Source organism: Tachyglossus aculeatus, chromosome 17 (assembly GCF_015852505.1).
Source record: "Tachyglossus aculeatus isolate mTacAcu1 chromosome 17, mTacAcu1.pri, whole genome shotgun sequence".
NCBI classification, from domain to species: domain Eukaryota; kingdom Metazoa; phylum Chordata; class Mammalia; order Monotremata; family Tachyglossidae; genus Tachyglossus; species Tachyglossus aculeatus.
This window is the reverse complement of record NC_052082.1, coordinates 42,024,363-42,040,206: the sequence shown is the minus strand read 5'-3', so window position 1 is coordinate 42,040,206 and position 15,844 is coordinate 42,024,363. Positions and strand designations below refer to the sequence as shown.

The window sequence follows — 15,844 nt, the reverse complement described above, 5'->3', positions numbered from 1 at the left end:
AAGTTGGCAACATAGAATCCTCTTTAGGCCCCTATTATCATTGGAATCAGAGCATGTTAAGAACGCCCAGCACTCTATTAGTTCTCCGGGTTCATTCATTCATTCAATTGTATTTATTGAGCGCTTACTGTGTGCAGAGCACTGTACTAAGGGCTTCGGAAGTACAAGTTGGCAACATATAGAGACGGTCCCTACCCAACAGTGGGCTCACAGTCTAGAAATCTGCCATAACTCCCAAGTCTCTTCTCTAGAGCAGTGTAACCGACCCTCTAAACTGTAAATCTCCTAGCGGGCAGGGAAGCTGTCTACCAACTAAGCCATATAGCACTTGCCCAAGTGCTTTGTACGGTGCTTCGCCACAGCGAGCACTCAATAAGTACAACTGATCGACTCATCCTGTTCAGGGAAAGGGGAGTTCTGCTTGTTTGAGGTACTGCTTCTTTTCTGAAAGTAAAGCTGGGGGCCGAGGGTAAACAAGGTGGGAAGTGAGGGAGATTTTTGCTCCTCTTAGTTTGCGGTAATGCCGCGAGCCGGAGAGAAGTAGGACTGCTTTTGTGGCCTCGTATCAAAAAGATGCCCCTTCCGGACAACATTCAGGGAGCAAATTGCCTTTCCTTTTTAATCCTAAGGGCCGGAGCCTTTCATTAATAATAATAATAACAATAATAGTATTTGTTAAGCGCTTACTCTGTGTCAGGCATTGTACTAAGTGCTGGGGATGATATAAGTGCCTTCAGGCAAGCAGGCCAATCCCCAGCCTCCCTGGATTTCCCAGAATAGCCCCTGGATTCAAGTCTGGACTGAAGAGACATGCACAAGAGCCTTTGCAGCTGCAGTTTTATTTTCTTTTGTGAAAAGAGACAACTGGAGTTAAAATTCCCCTCGAAGACATTAAACAAAACAGAAATACACACAAAATAAGCACGTGAAGGGAGTGGGTTTGGCATTACGGCAGACTGTGCAGGCACGAACCCGGCCGTGAGGGGCCAGGTGCTAGACCCCCGTCGTGTCCTAGGATCCGCCTCCATTGTTGGGGGGCAGGGAGGAGGTGGGTGAGGATGTGGGTCTGGACCGGCAACTCGGGGCAAAGGAATCCGGACTCTTGTGCAGGAGATGTGGCTGAGGACTGGATTCTCTCCAGAGGTCGGAGCCCCATCCGAAAGATGGCGGGAGGGATGGGCCCTGTCCAGGGTGGGGAAAAGGAGGGATCCGTTGGGGATGAAATGTTGCTGACGGGGTCGAAGAGGTAAAGGTTTCGGGTTTTTCTGGAAGATGAACGGCTGTGTATTGGGCAGAGGGCAGAGGGGGAGAGCAGGAGGCACCGGGAATGCTGAGAACTGAAAAGGGAACAAAAGAATGCCTCGTGATCGGAGATGAGGAACGGGAAACCACGTAAAGAAAGTCAAAGGCTTATGAACGCTCAGTTCGTGGAGTGGGAGGGCAGGAACGGGAGACTGAAAAAGAGAGAAAGACAGGCGTCTTCTGCACAAGTCACCACCACAGCACAGACAGGATCAACTAATCGACGGCTCTTTTTCTTTTTTTTTTCCTTTTTTTTAAAAAAAAAAAAAGCTCTTGAGATCAGCTATCGGGAACATCTACAAACGTAAAGCACCGTTGTCGCCGGTGACTTCACAGAACAGTCCAGAGAGGTCAAATATTGACCAATAAAGTTTCATTTTTCTGAATCGCTATTGGATGGAGCCACTTTACGGCGGGGAGAGGCGGGCGGGTGGGGGCTTAGTGGGCGGATTTGGTAACCAAGGACAGAGGTTGGGCCTGTAGTACGGGGAGAGCCTGGTGGGCGTGGAGGGCGGCCTGAAAGGACGGGGGAGAAGTCAATAGAGCGGTGGGCATGGAATTGAGCGGGAGGGGTCTGGAGAGGAGAGGGGGTTGGCTGCCCATCTGGCTAGAGGAGGAGGAGGAGGAGGAGGAAGAGGAGGAGGAGGCGGCGGCGGCGGCTGCAGCCTTGGCTGACAGGAAGGCGGCAGAGTGGAGGGCCAGCTGGGCCCGGGCCTCGGGCTTGGTGGTCAGGGACAGGGGCTGGGCTTGCTCGGAGTGGGTGGGCGCGGGGGCGGCGGGCGAGGCCAGGGCCGCCGAGGGGGTGGCGGGAGAGTCCAGCATGCTGCCGTGGGAGGAGGCGGGACTGTCGCAGGGCTTCTCGGGCGGGAGGTACTGCAGGCACGCCTTTTTGCTCTTGGACGTCAGAGGGCCTGGAAAAGAAGACAGGGTGAGTGGTGGTCCCTGCGGAGGCTGCCGGCTCTGCCTTGGTAGCCCAGGGCCCGGGGGTGGCGGGGTGGTGGGGGAAGGGGAAAAGAGATCCCCCGGACCGCCTGACCCCAGGGGACATCCTCACCTCCCAGCCCACCCAGGGACATCCAACCTGAGGGGACTGTTTTATCAAAACACCACAGGGAATCAGTGGAACCGGGTGCCGGAATAAAAACGATTACAATAATTACGGTACCTATTAAGCGCTTACTATGTGAGAGGCGCTGTACTAAGGGCCGGGGGCGGGGATGCAAGCAAATCGAGTTGGTCCCATGTGGGGCTCACAGTCTCAATCCCCGTTTTCCAGGTGAGGTCACTGAGGTCCAGAGAAATGAAGCGACTTCCCCAAGGTCACACAGCAGACAAGTGGCAGAGCCGGGATTAGAACCCATGACCTTCTGATTCCCAGGCCCATGCTCTATCCGCTACATCAGGCCCGGGTCCTATCTCCGGCTCCGCCGCTTGTCTGCCGTGTGACCTTGGGCGAGTCACTTCAGTTTGCTGGACCTCTGTTACTTCAGCTATATAACGGGGACTATATAACGGGGTCCAACCTGATTAGCTTGTATCTACCCCAGCGTTTAGAACAATGCTTGCCACAGAGTAAGTGTTTGACAAGTACCATTATTATTATTATTATTATTATTATTATTATTATTATTATTGTATGTGTGTTGGCACAGAGCTTTGCACATAGTAAGCGCTTAACAAGTACCATTATTATTATTATTATTATTATTGTATGTGTGTTGGCACAGAGCTTTGCACATAGTAAGCGCTTAATACCATCATTATCATTATTATTATTCTCAAAACGGTAAAGTCAGAACTCACTCTCTGCCTCCTGGACTTGCTGCTGTGGTTGTGGCTGCTTTTCTCTCTTTCTCTTCTTCTTCTTCCCCTGGAAAACACGGTCCATGCAAAGAGGATGTCACCAGAGGGATGCAATTCATTCATTCCTTCATTCAATCGTATTTATTGAGCGCTTACTGTGTGCAATGCACTGTACTGAGAGCTTTGTTTCTCTTGCCTGTTGGGTGAACTTGGGCAAGTCACCTAACTTTTCTGGGTCTCAGTTTCCCTTTTGGTAAAAGGAAGATTCAATACCTGGTCTTTCCCGCTCCCCTCTCCCCCCCGCCTTAGACCGTGAGCCCATGTGAGGCAGGGACGTGACTTGATTATTTTGTATCTGCCCCTATACTGTGCCCAGTGCTCAACACATGGTAAGCACTTAGTAAAAACCACAAATATTATTATTACTGTTTTTACGTTGACATCCCTTCTTTTCCCATTTCCCACCTACTCCTTCCGAAGGCCAGTCTACACTGAGCTTCAGCTTAAAGCTCTTACTCATCCCAGCCACAGACTCTCGCCTATCATACAGCATGGCCTACTGGATACCGCCCGCGCCTGGGAGTCAGAAGGAGCGGGGTTCTAATCCCAGCTCCACCACCTGTCTGCTGTGTGACCTGGGGCAAGCCACTTCACTTCTCTGGGCCTCAGTGACCTCACCTGGAAAATGGGGATAAAGACCGTGAGCCCCATGTGGGACAGGGACTGTGTCTAACCTGATTACCTCGTATCTACCCCAACGCTTAGAACAGGGCTTGACAAATACCATCATTATTATTATTATACAGCCCAGACGAATGCTGGGAGTTTAACTGGATTGAACTTGCGGCAGACAGCCGGAGGGAATGTTAAATCTTCCTTTACCGAAGACCTAGAGAGTCCACCTAAAAGATCAGAGATAGCCCTTGCTTCTTAATAATAATTACGGTACTACTTAAGCGCTTACTATATGCCAAGCGTTGTTCTAAATGCCTGAGTGGATACGAGGTAATAATAATAATGGCATTCATTAAGCGCTTACTATGTGCAAAGCACTGTTCTAAGCGCTGGGGAGTTTACAAGATGATAGGATTGTCTCACATGGGGCTCACAGTCTTCATCCCCATTTTACAGATGAGGGAACTGAGGCCCAGAGAAGTGAAGTGACTTGCCCAAAGTCACACAGCTGACAAGGGGCGGAGCCGGGATTTGAACCCATGACCTCTGACTCCAAAGCCCAGGCTCTTTCCACTGAGCCACGCTGCTTCTAATCAGGTAATCAGGTTGGCCCACATGGGGCTCACCCTCTTAATCCCCATTTTTTTTACAGACCAGGGAACCGAGGCTCAGAGAAGTGAAGTGACTTATCCAAGGTCGCACAGCAGACACGTGGCGGAGCCGGGATTAGAACCCAGGTCCTTCTGACTCCCAGGCATGAGCTCTAACCACCAAACCACTCGCCCCCTTTCTGTGTCCTTAAGTCCACTACCCTGCCCTGTTTCCGATCCTACCCCCGATTTCGACGGGCGCTTACATAGTTATCCCGCGCCGACCAGGTGGGGTAGAGCTGAGAATGAAGCTGCCTCTCCTTCCGGGCCAGCTCGTAGTACTTGGCTTGCTCCTCCCGCGACAGAGAGTGCCACTGCGACGAGACAGAAAACCGGGGAGTGAGGCCCTTCCACCCCAGGAGCCCCGAGAAGCCTCTTCCTCCCATCTTGAGCTCCGACTCGGGTCGGAGGAGACATGGAGAAACCTTGTTCCGGTGGGGCGAGCCCTCGGACACCTCGGGCCGAAACTCAGGTGGGTCGGGAGCAATGGATGCCTGATGAAGGGCAGGGCGGGTTAGTTAAGAAAAGCAAGAGGAGGAGACAGCAGGCAGAAAGAGAAGTAGGAAGGACGGGCCGGAAAGAGGAGGAAAGAGGAGCCGGGGAAAGCAGGAAGGAGAATGAAGGAGGAGGCAGGCATCCTTACCCTTCTGCCCAGGATTTGGTTGATAGCTGCGCTCTCCTTCAGCGTACACTCGGCAACCACCTTGGCCCTCATCTCCTTCATGTATAACATGAACGCATTGAGAGGCTTCTTCACGTGGGGCTTCTTCTCTTCCTCCTTCTTCACGGTCACGGGGGATTTCCTAGGAAGGCAACCAGGCTGGGTTTAGAGGTCGGCAGCACCCGCTCCGTCGCCGGGGCCACCCTGTGTTTCCCCCTCCAACTCAGCGCTAAGACAATCTCCCACGGCACCAGGCTACCTGGCTCCAGGAGCAGGGATTGTCCTGGGAGAGGAAAAAGGTAGGGAAGGGAAGGGCTGTGGGAAAAGCTTTAGAAGAGGAGCGGTAGCCCCGATTTGATCCTGACTGGAGAGGACAGGATCGGGACAGTCTGATGAAGGGGTATTTATTGAGCGTCTACGGTCTTCAGAGCGCTTGGGAGAATATGACACAACGGAACAGACACTTTCCCTACCCAGGTGAAAACCAGGGCACCCCAGAGAGGGTGGGAGAAGCACCTCCACTCTCTCAGAGAAGTTCTCTCCAGCTCCAATTCCTCACCCAGGGCCAGGGGTTCATTATTAATAAACCAATATCTGTCGTTTCTTTATTTATATGAGTGTCTGCCTCCCCCTCAGGACTGTGAACCGGTCGTGGGCAGGGAATGTGTCTATTTATTGTTACGGAGTACTCTCCCAAGCGCTTAGTACCGTGCTTCGTACACAATAAGCGCTCAATAAATACGAATGAACCAAAGGGCCAGGGGGCGGGCTCGGCTACTTACGCGCTCACGGCTGAGCTCATGGTCTGGGGTGCGGGCTCCTGTTTGACGATGGGGGAGACGATGGCTGGGTGGGGGATCCCCGACGTGTGGAGGCCGTGGTGAGGAGGTGCCACCATGTGAGGGGAGAACCGACTTGAAACCAAACTGGGCCCGGAAAAAGAACGAGAGACAGAGAGCAGGCAATGAGAGCCCCGAATCGGTGATGCCTGTCTGTCCAAGGCGTGGTTGACCTTGGAACTTGAGTCAGCCCAAGACCTGGGCCCCAGTATGGCAGGTTGCCCTAGGCCAGTGTTTTGGGAGGAAGGTTAGCTGTGACTAGACCGTGAGCCCGTTGTTGGGTAGGGACCGTCTCTATATGTTGCCAACTTGTACTTCCCAAGCGCTTAGTACAGCGCTCTACACACAGTAAGCGCTCAATAAATACGATTGAATGAGCCACTGGCCACAGGAAAGGAACCAAGAATATGGAAAAGCTGAGGCCTAATAATAATGCCGCCCACCCTAGACTGTGAGCCCACTGTTGGGTAGGGACCGTCTCTATATGTCGCCAACTTGTACTTCCCAAGCACTTAGTACAGTGCCCTGCAGACAGTGAGCGCTCAGTAAATACGATTTAATGAATGAATGAATAATAATGAAAATGATGAGAATATCTGTGGTATTTGTTACGCACTTACTATCTACTGTGTTAAGTGCTGGGGTGGATACAGGCAAATCAGATTGGGTGCAGTTTCTGTCCCATGTGGGGCTCCCAGTCTCAATCCCCATTTGAAAGATGAGGTGACAGAGGCACCGAGAAGTGAAGGGACCTGCCCAAGGTCACACAGCAGACAAGTGGAGGAGCCGGGATTAATAATAATAATAATGGCATTTATTAAGCGCTGACTATGTGCAAAGCGCTGTTCTAAGCGCTGGGGAGGTTACAAGGTGATAAGGTTGTCCCACCAGGGGCTCACAGTCTTAATCCCCATTTTACAGATGAGTCTTAATCCCCATTGTGCACATGAGGGAACTGAGGCCTAGAGAAGTGAAATGACTTACCCAAGGTCACACAGTACGCAAGTGGCGGAGCCAGGATTAGAACTTCACCCCCAAATTAGAGAAACCCTCACATTCCACACTACTGAAAGAGAATTATGTTCCCCAAACCACTGACAGAAAATTGACACTAATGATGCAGGGAGAACAGGAAGCAGCATGACGTAGTGGATAAAGCACAGCTCTGGAAGTCAGAAGGTCATGGGTTCTAATCCCATCTCCTCCACTTGTCGGCTGTGTGGCCTTGGGCAAGTCAGTTCACTTCTCTGGGCCTCAGTTACCTCACCTGTAGAATGGGGGTTGAGACTGTGAGCTCTATGTGGGGCAGGGACTGTGTCCGACCCAATTTGCTTGTATCCACGGCACATAGCAAGAGCTTAACAAATGCAATAATAATGATAAAAATAATAATAAGGAGAAGGGCCTTGAGGTGGTGGTTTCTCCCCTCCCGACTTTCAGGGAGAATTCCCTGGCTTGAAGCCCTCCTCCCACTCTCGCCTACCTTGCATCTTAGGGAGGACACCAATTAATAAATGGTAATTACTGAGCACTAACAATGTGCAGAGCACTCTTCTACATGCTTGGGAGAGTACAATACTTTAAAGCACTCAATCACCTCACCCCCTCCTACCTCATCTCACTACTCTCTCACTTCTACCCAGACCACATATTTGGCTCCTCTAATGCTAACCTTCTCACTGTTCCTCGATCTCATCTATCTCACCACTGACCTCTCGCCAGCATCCTGCCTCTGGCCTGGAACACCCTTCCTCTTCATATCCGACAATTACTCTCCCCACTTTCAAAGCCTTAATGAAGGCACATCTCCTCCGAGAGGCCTTCCCAGACTATCCCTTCCTTTCCTCTTCTCCTACTCCCTTCTGTACCACCCTGACCGGCTCCCTTTATTCATCCTCACTCCCAGCCCCACGGCATTTATGTCCATAGCTGTAATTTTATTCACATTTATTCATTTATATTAACATTAACGTCCATCTCCCCGCTCTAGAACTGTAAGCTCGTTGTGAGCAGGGAATGTGTCTACCAACACTGTCATATTGTACACTGCCAAGAGCTTAATACAGTGCTAGGCACACAGTAAGTGCTCAATAAATACAACTGACTGACCTACAGTTAACAGTCTGGCAGGCATGATCCCTGTCCACAATGAACTTCCAGTCTACAGGGGGAGACGGACATTAATATAATTAAATAGGTTATAACATATCCTTTATAGATGTGTACTTAAGTGCCGTGAGAGCTTGACGGTAGGGCAAATATCAAATGCCCAAACGTTACAGATCCAAGGGAGCCGGGGACAGTCTCCTGGAGATGTGTCCTCAATAAAGCTATGAAGGTGGGAAGAGAGGAGGTCTGGGGCATATGGACAGGGAAGGGATTCCAGGCCATGGGGAGGATGTCAGAAAGTGGTCTGCAGCAAGCTAGACAAGATCGGGGCACAGTGAGTATGCTAAGAGAGAGAAATATGCAGGCTAGGTTGGAGTAGATCAGTGAGGTGAGAATGGAGGGGGTAAGATGAATTGAACGCTTTATTAAAACCAATGATAAAGAGTTTCTGTTTGAAGCGGAGGTGGACAGGCAACCACTGGAGAAGTGAGGAAACATGGACTGAACATTTTGTAGGAAAATTGACCCAGGTGGCGGACTGAAGTATGGAATGGAGAGGGGAGAGACAGGAGGCAGACAGGTCAGTGAGGAGGCTTTTGCAGTCATCGAGGTGGGATAGGAGAAGTGCTCGGATTAACGTGGTAGCTGTTTGGATGCAGGGGAATGGACAGAACTTTAGTAATGTTGTGAAGACAGATTCAGCAGGATTTGGTAACAGATAGAAGATGTGTGGGGAATGAGAGAGATGAGGTGAGTAGCAGCATGGCCTAGTGGAAAAAGTATGGGCCTTGGAGTCAGAAGGACCTGGGTTCTAATCCTGACTCTGCCACTCGTCTGCTGTGTGTCCTTGGGCAAGTCACTTGACTTCTCTGGGCCTCAATTACCTCATCTGTAAAATGGGGATTAAGACTATGAGCTGTATGCGAGACAGGAACTGTGTTCAATCTGATTGGCTTGATAGACCCCTGGGCTTAGTACAGTGCCTGGCACATACTAAGTGCTTAACAGACATCATAAACAGATGTCATATGTTATAATGTCATAAACAGATGTCATACTAAGTGCTTAACAGATGTCCTCCACTGTCATTGGAGGACAATGCCAAGGTTGCATGCTTCTGAAATAGGAAGATAGTGGTATTGTCTATAGTGATGGAAAAGGCAGGGCGAGAACAGGGTTTGCTTGGGAAGATAAGGGGTTCAGTGTTGGAAATGTTAAGTTTTAGGGGTCGGCGCGGCACGGCATCCAGGTAGAGATGTCCTGAAGGCAAGAGGAAATGCAAGACTGCAGAGAAGGAGAGAGATCAAGCTGGAAATGTAGATTTGGGAATCATCTGACTAGAAATGCAAGTTGAAGCCAAGAGAGCGAGTGAGTTCTCCAAGGAAGTGGTTGTAGATGGAGAATAGAAGGGGACCCAGAACTGAGCCTAGAGGAACCCCCACAGTTAGGGGGTGAGAGGCAGAGGAGGAGCCCACGACTGAGAATGCGCGGTCAGAGAGATAAGAGGAGAACCAAGAGAAGACAGTGTCAGTGAAGCGAAGTTTCAAGCTGGGGGGTGGGCAGGGTAGACAGTGTCGAAGGCAGCTGAGGGGTCGAGGAGGATTAGGATGGAATAGAGGCCATCAGACCTGGTGAGAAGAAGGACATTGGTTACCTTCGAGAGGGCTGCTTCCATAGAGCAAAGGAGGCTGAAGCCAGACTGCAGGGGATCAAGGAGCGAATTAGAAGAGAGGAAGCGGACACAGCAGGTGTAGACAACACGCTCAAGAAATTTGGAGAGGAATGGGACGAGGGAGACAGGGTGCTGACCGCTGAACCAAGAGACGAGTTGCCTCAGAAATGAGGGCAGCGCGGAGTGCGGCAGTCTGCCGTGTGATCGCTGAACTCTCAGGGAGGCCTGTGGGTCCCGCCGAGAACGGAAGGCCCTCTGCCTTCGGACTCACCTGGACATAGAAGCGTTCATGGCGAGGGCGGGGTACGGGTGTCGGAAGCCTCCGGGAGGGATGGAGTACATCGGTTGTCCCTGCCTGAGGGGTCGAAACAAGGACACACAATGAAGCCCTCCGACAAGGGGGCAGAAATGCAGGTCGGGAAAATGCAGGGGGCAGAGCGGGATCACAGGGTGAGGGGGGAAGAGCCAGTTTAAGGCCAGAGGGGCCGGAAGAATGGGGACCAAAAGGATGAATACTGTGGGAAGAGCTCAGACCTCGGAGGATCAGGCCCTCTGTTAGACTCTGGCTGGCAGTAGGAGGTGGGATGGAGTCTTTGCTGGGAAGAATTCTTCAGAGACCTTGAGCTGGTGGGGAAGGTTGGGACCCAGAAGGGAACAAGGTTCTGAGCACAGAATGGGTGGGGTGTACCAGCCAGGGCTCGCAGAAGAGAGAGAGAGAGAGGGAGAAAGAGGAGAGAGGAGAGGAGAGGACCAGGAGAATGAAAGGGAGACAGAGAGACAGAGGGAGAAAGGGAGAGAGAGAAGAGAAAGAAGAAAAAGAGAAGAGAGAAGAAAGCCAAGAGAGAAGAAAGAGGACAGAGAGAAAGAGGAGAGAGAAGAAAGAGAAGAGAGAGAAGAGGAGAGAGGACAGAGGAGAGGGAGAAAGAGAGAGAAGAGGAGAGGTGAGAAAAGAAAAACAGGAGAAAAGGCAGAGGACAGAAGAGAGAGGACAGGAGAGGGAAAGAGAGAGAGAAAAGAGGAGAAAAGCAGGACAGAAGAGAGGATAGAGGAGAGGGAAAAAGAGAGAGAGAGAAAAGAGGAGAGAACAGAGGACAGGGAGAGGGAAAAAGAAAGAGGGAGAGAGAAGAGAGGACAGGAGAGGGATAAGGGGAGGTGGGAGAGAGAGAGAGAGAGACGGAGAGAGAGAGAGAGAGAGAGAGAGAGAGAGAGAGAGAGAGAGAGACAGAGAGAGACAGACAGAGACAGAGAGAGACGCCTCAGAGCTCCTTACTGTGGAACGAGCCAGCCCAATGGATGAGGGATTTGACTAACAGCTCCGGGAGACAGCGGATAATACGGTGAAAGCTCGGACGGGTGAGGTGGCCGAGGAATTCCTGCATCAAGAGAAAGACGTCAGGCTCCCACTTGGTGACGCCCAGCAACTCCGCACCCCGCAGCCACATCGAGCAGTCCAATCTCACTGAAGGCCCTGGCTCAGGCCAGTGGAGGATCAGACTTGTGGGGAGGCTGATGAGTCCGGCCCTTTTTTTTCTGGTGTTTCTTAAGCGCTTACTATGTTCCAGGCAGTGTTTTAAGTGCTGAACCTTTCAGAGAAACATACCTTTGGGTTTGGGGGCCAAGAGTCGGGACTGCATAGTAGCCAGCACCTGATGTTTCACTAACTCTTCCCTTGGGGCTTTGGGTTGCCCACGTCAAGCTAATCTACTCAGGAGGACTTTCCCACTCCCACCCCAGATTGTGTGCCCAGAAATGGAGAATTTAGCCTCCAGTTTAATGAGGATAATAATAATAATAATAATGATGATGGTATTTGTTAAGCACTTACTATGTGCCAAGCACTGTTCTAAGTGCTGGGGTAGGTACAGGGTAATCATGTTGTCCCATGTGGGGCTCACACTTTTAATCCCCATTTTACAGATGAGGTAACTGAGGCCCATAGAAGTGAAGTGACTTGGCCAAGGTCACACAGCAGACAAGTGGCGGATTCAGGATTACAACCCATGTCCTCTGACTTCCAAGCCTGTGCTCTTTCCACTAAGCCATGCTGCTTCTCTAATGACAATGAGATAATAAGTACTGACCACCAACATAATTATAATTTAATTGCTATATTCTATGGCCTACATTCCATTTTTAGTGAGCATTTACTAGGTTATATTGATTATTTTTGTATTAAGTGCTTACTGTGTGCCAAGCACTACGCTAAGCACTGGTGCGCCACAAAATAATCCTAACAGAGGGCGTCCCTCTCCCAGAAGGGGCTCACAATCTAGGAAGGCGGGAGAGCAGATCTGGAAACTGGGCCATAGAGAAGTAAAGTGACTTGCCTAAGGTCACACAGTAGGCAAGTGGGGGTGCTGGGATTAGAACCCAGATCTCCTGGCTCCCTGTTTTGTGCTCTTTCCCTCGGTAGCAAGACACCCTTCTTAGATTCTCTAAAATGCTAATGGATCAGTCTCCAACCTGACCCTCTCAGATTCCCTTCTGGTTCCCCTTTCCTCAGAGAAATGGGGCATGGAATCGTGGTCTTCCAATTGCATCTTGGGGGGCTGACGAAGATTCTCACTACAACTGGTTCCTGTCTGTCCATCTGGTCACCCCTTCTCCAAAAAAGGAGACTCTAGAGCTGCGGAGCTTTTCTATCCACCCCCGCAAGTTTGCTTCCGAACGAGACCCCTGTAAACTCTGGCTGGAGGCCAGGTCAACGCTCTCCAGACAGCCAGGAAAACCCCCTCGAGACACCTCAGAACTGGTTTGCCGAGGACGGTGTTGTCCTGCAACTCACCTGTCTTTGGATCGATCTCAGGGGAGAGGTGGGCCGGGGGAGAGCCGGGGGTGAAGTGGTCATTGCTGTAGGTGATGAGGGGCGTCAGCGGGTGCATATGGTGAGGGTGTTGTACCACCGGCACTTTGTTGGACTGCAAGAAACACAATGATAGAGAGGCTGAGGTCCGCAGCAGATGGGGTAGGGCGGGGGCTAGCCTACCCAGCGTGAACGTGTTGCCGGGAAATGTCTTGGGCTTCGGGATTCATTCTCACCCTGTCCTCTTGCCCACAATTAATGCCAGACACACCCTCTCCCCACAGAAGCTCCACAGTAAAGGGATAGTCTCTGCTCACCTCGAATTCCCATCATTTAATAAGAAGGGGGAGGGGCGGGGGAAGCGGACAAAGGAAAGAAAGGCTCTGTGAACTCTTAGTCCTCCCATAATCTGTTGACTCATAATGCCCTTTGCATATAAATTAAAACAAGATTACAGTCTTCTTGGATTCCATCACACCCCATCTCCGTAAGCCCCAGTGCTCCAAGAACTTGACACTGATTCATTTATTTTAGTGAATATGGCTCACCTGGCTCACCTACCAGGTTCTGGTGGAGGGGCCAGTAAGCCCATTGTCGGGTAGGGATTGTCTCTATCTATTGCCGGATTGGACTTTCCAAGCGCACAGTAAAGCACTCAATAAATAGGATCTAATGAATGAACGAATGAATAAACAGGAGGCAGGCAAGAGACACAAGCATGGGCCTGGTTAATCCAAAACCAGATCGGTGCCCCCGCAGATAAGGGAGAGTGGAGAATGGGCTGTTGGCTTCCTGGATTTCTTATGTGTCACTTTGTTTCTTTCTCCCACTTTTAATTGGCCTTCAAATTCAAGGCATAAATTTTGTCAGATCTCCCAGGATCTACGATGGAGCACTTTCTACTGAAGGACCAGAGGGGAATATCTGTTCTTCTTTCTGCAGAATCTTGTTCTATCTCTTACTCCCGTGATTTCTAAATTATTCTTGCTGGTTTAAACCTCCCAGTAGATTGAGAGTTCCTTGAGGGCATTCTATGAAGCGCTTAGTACTTAGTAGGCACTCAATAAATAGGCTTTACGGACTGACAGCTCGAGGAAGCCATGCTTTTGGTGTGTCTTTTATTACATCACTACCAACTCTAACATATTGCTTTGTGCTTGGCTATAGGATGTTTCAGAAGACATGGCTGGTATACATATGCTTGTGCACATAGCTCGGGGGTTGGGTACCTGCAACTCATCATCTTCTTGCTCGCCATCATCAATGGCATTCGTTGTGTGCTGTGAGCAAAGTACTGTGCTAAATGCTTTGCACACAGGTAGCACTCAACAAATACCACTGATCACTCAGGGATAACCCAGCTCTTGTGAGGTGGGCAAGTCCCACTTGTCAATCGTGGTGGCGGGGATAGCAGGGATAATGGGAATATGCCCCGTCCGCCTAAATGCACTGCGGGTATGGAGCATATTTGTCAACTCCATTGTATTGCGCTCTTCTAAGCACTTGGTATAGTGCTCTGAGCCTAGCAAGCTCTCAATAAATACAGTTGATGAGGAGGAAGAGGAGGAGGAGGATGAATAGCATCCTATAACCAAGTGCTGTTTGGACACAGACAGTTTCTAAATCCTTTAACAATGGTCTAGCCCAAAGCCAGTGAACTCATGCAAACTCTAGCCTACAAGCTCAGTGTGGGCCGGGAATGTGTCTATCACCTGTTTACTGTACGCAGTCAGAGCTCAATAAATTATACTGTACAGTTATATTGTGCAGCAGCACACAGTAAGCTCAATAAAAACCACTGATTGATTAACTGAGGGTCCTGTGGAGCCCAGCAAATAGTGCAGCTGAACTGGCAGGAGGAGGGATGTCAAAATGATGGCCTAGCAAGTCTGTGGCTGGGGCCGAAGAAGGTTCGCCCGGGGGCTTGGCACTTGGATCCTCAGCGGAGAGTCCGGGGAGCTGGAGATGGGCAGCTGCATTTGGCTCCAAAAGGAGCATGTCTGCCAGGGAGAGAGCCCACTCAAGTACCCACCCACCTAGCTGCCCAGATAGGGTGAGCTTGCAATCGCTCTGTCAGTTCAGCGTGACTTCATTTGGGATGTGCGAATCCATCAGTCTGAGGTATTTGTGTGTGAGTGTTTATGTCTGTGCATTGTCCAGACTGAGCCCCTTCCTTCCTCTCCCCCTCGTCCCCCTCTCCATCCCCCCCATCTTACCTCCTTCCCTTCCCCACTGCACCTGTATATACGTATATATGTTTGTACATATTTGTTCCTCTATTTATTTATTTTACTTGTACATATCTATTCTATTTATTTTATTTTGTTAGTATGTTTGGTTTTGTTCTCTGTCTCCCCCTTTTAGACTGTGAGCCCACTGTTGGGTAGGGACTGTCTCTATATGTTGTCAATTTGTACTTCCCAAGCACTTAGTCCAGTGCTCTGCGCATAGTAAGCGCTCAATAAATATGATTGACTGACTGACTGACTGCAGAGCACTGTACTAAGCGCTTGGGAAGTACAAGTTGGCAACATACAGAGACGGTCCCTACCCAACAGTGGGCTCACAGTCTAGAAGGGGGAGATAGAGAACAAAACCAAACATATTAACAAAATAAAATAAATAGCATAGATATGTACAAGTAAAATAAATAGAGTAATATGTACAAACATATATACATATATACAGGTGCTGTGGGGAAGGGAAGGTGGTAAGGCGGGGACAGTAAGCGCTCAATAAATACGATTGATGATGATGATTGTCCAGGTTTTGGGGGAGGAGTGGGTCGTCTTTCTGTCTCTCTGTTGCTCTTTCCTCCTGGCTTCTCTCCCCTCTTTTCCTTCCTCCTGTCCCGCTGTGAAGACCCGATCACCCGGTCAGTTTGGTAAGTTTGGTTTGGTAAGAGCGGGGATCTAACTGGAAACGCAGAACGGCGGGAGTGTGGATTCATGTAAGAGTGTTGATGTGGCTCTCATAAACACCACAAGGGGACACCTGTGGACTACTTCCCTTGGCTGAGTGTGTAGCCCAGGGAGCCAAATCCCCACCTCGCATTTTTCCACCTCCAGGAATTTATATACTTCTCCCCAAGGGGCTAGTCTATTCCAGGATAGAGACGTCTAGGAGTCAGTTCCCAGATGGTCGCTTAATGGAAAAGTGCCCGGCCTGGAGGAAAGGGCTGGGGACTAGAGACCTGGGTTCTAATCCTGGTTCCGCTCCTCCGCTGCGTGACCGCAGGCAAGCCAGTTAACTTTTCTGGTCCCCAGTTTCCGCAACTGGAAAATGGGGGTTCAATCCCTGTTCTCCCGCTCTCTTAGACCGTGCCCCATT

At 50.3% G+C, this 15,844-nt stretch overlaps 1 protein-coding gene across 1 annotated transcript in view; it reads right to left on the bottom strand.

Annotated features, from left to right (window-relative positions):
- Nucleotides 1–843: 843 nt before the first annotated feature.
- TCF7L1 (transcription factor 7 like 1) overlaps nucleotides 844–15,844 on the bottom strand; it is a 153,934-nt gene continuing 138,933 nt past the window's right edge. The window contains exons 5-12 of the mRNA XM_038759074.1: nucleotides 12,497–12,629; nucleotides 10,982–11,084; nucleotides 9,983–10,066; nucleotides 5,874–6,017; nucleotides 5,074–5,233; nucleotides 4,637–4,744; nucleotides 3,106–3,172; nucleotides 844–2,213 (exon numbers count right to left, since the gene is read on the bottom strand). Coding sequence (XP_038615002.1) covers nucleotides 1,741–2,213; nucleotides 3,106–3,172; nucleotides 4,637–4,744; nucleotides 5,074–5,233; nucleotides 5,874–6,017; nucleotides 9,983–10,066; nucleotides 10,982–11,084; nucleotides 12,497–12,629 — 1,272 coding nt within the window. The 3' untranslated portion in view covers nucleotides 844–1,740. The remainder of the gene's footprint in view (nucleotides 2,214–3,105; nucleotides 3,173–4,636; nucleotides 4,745–5,073; nucleotides 5,234–5,873; nucleotides 6,018–9,982; nucleotides 10,067–10,981; nucleotides 11,085–12,496; nucleotides 12,630–15,844) is intronic.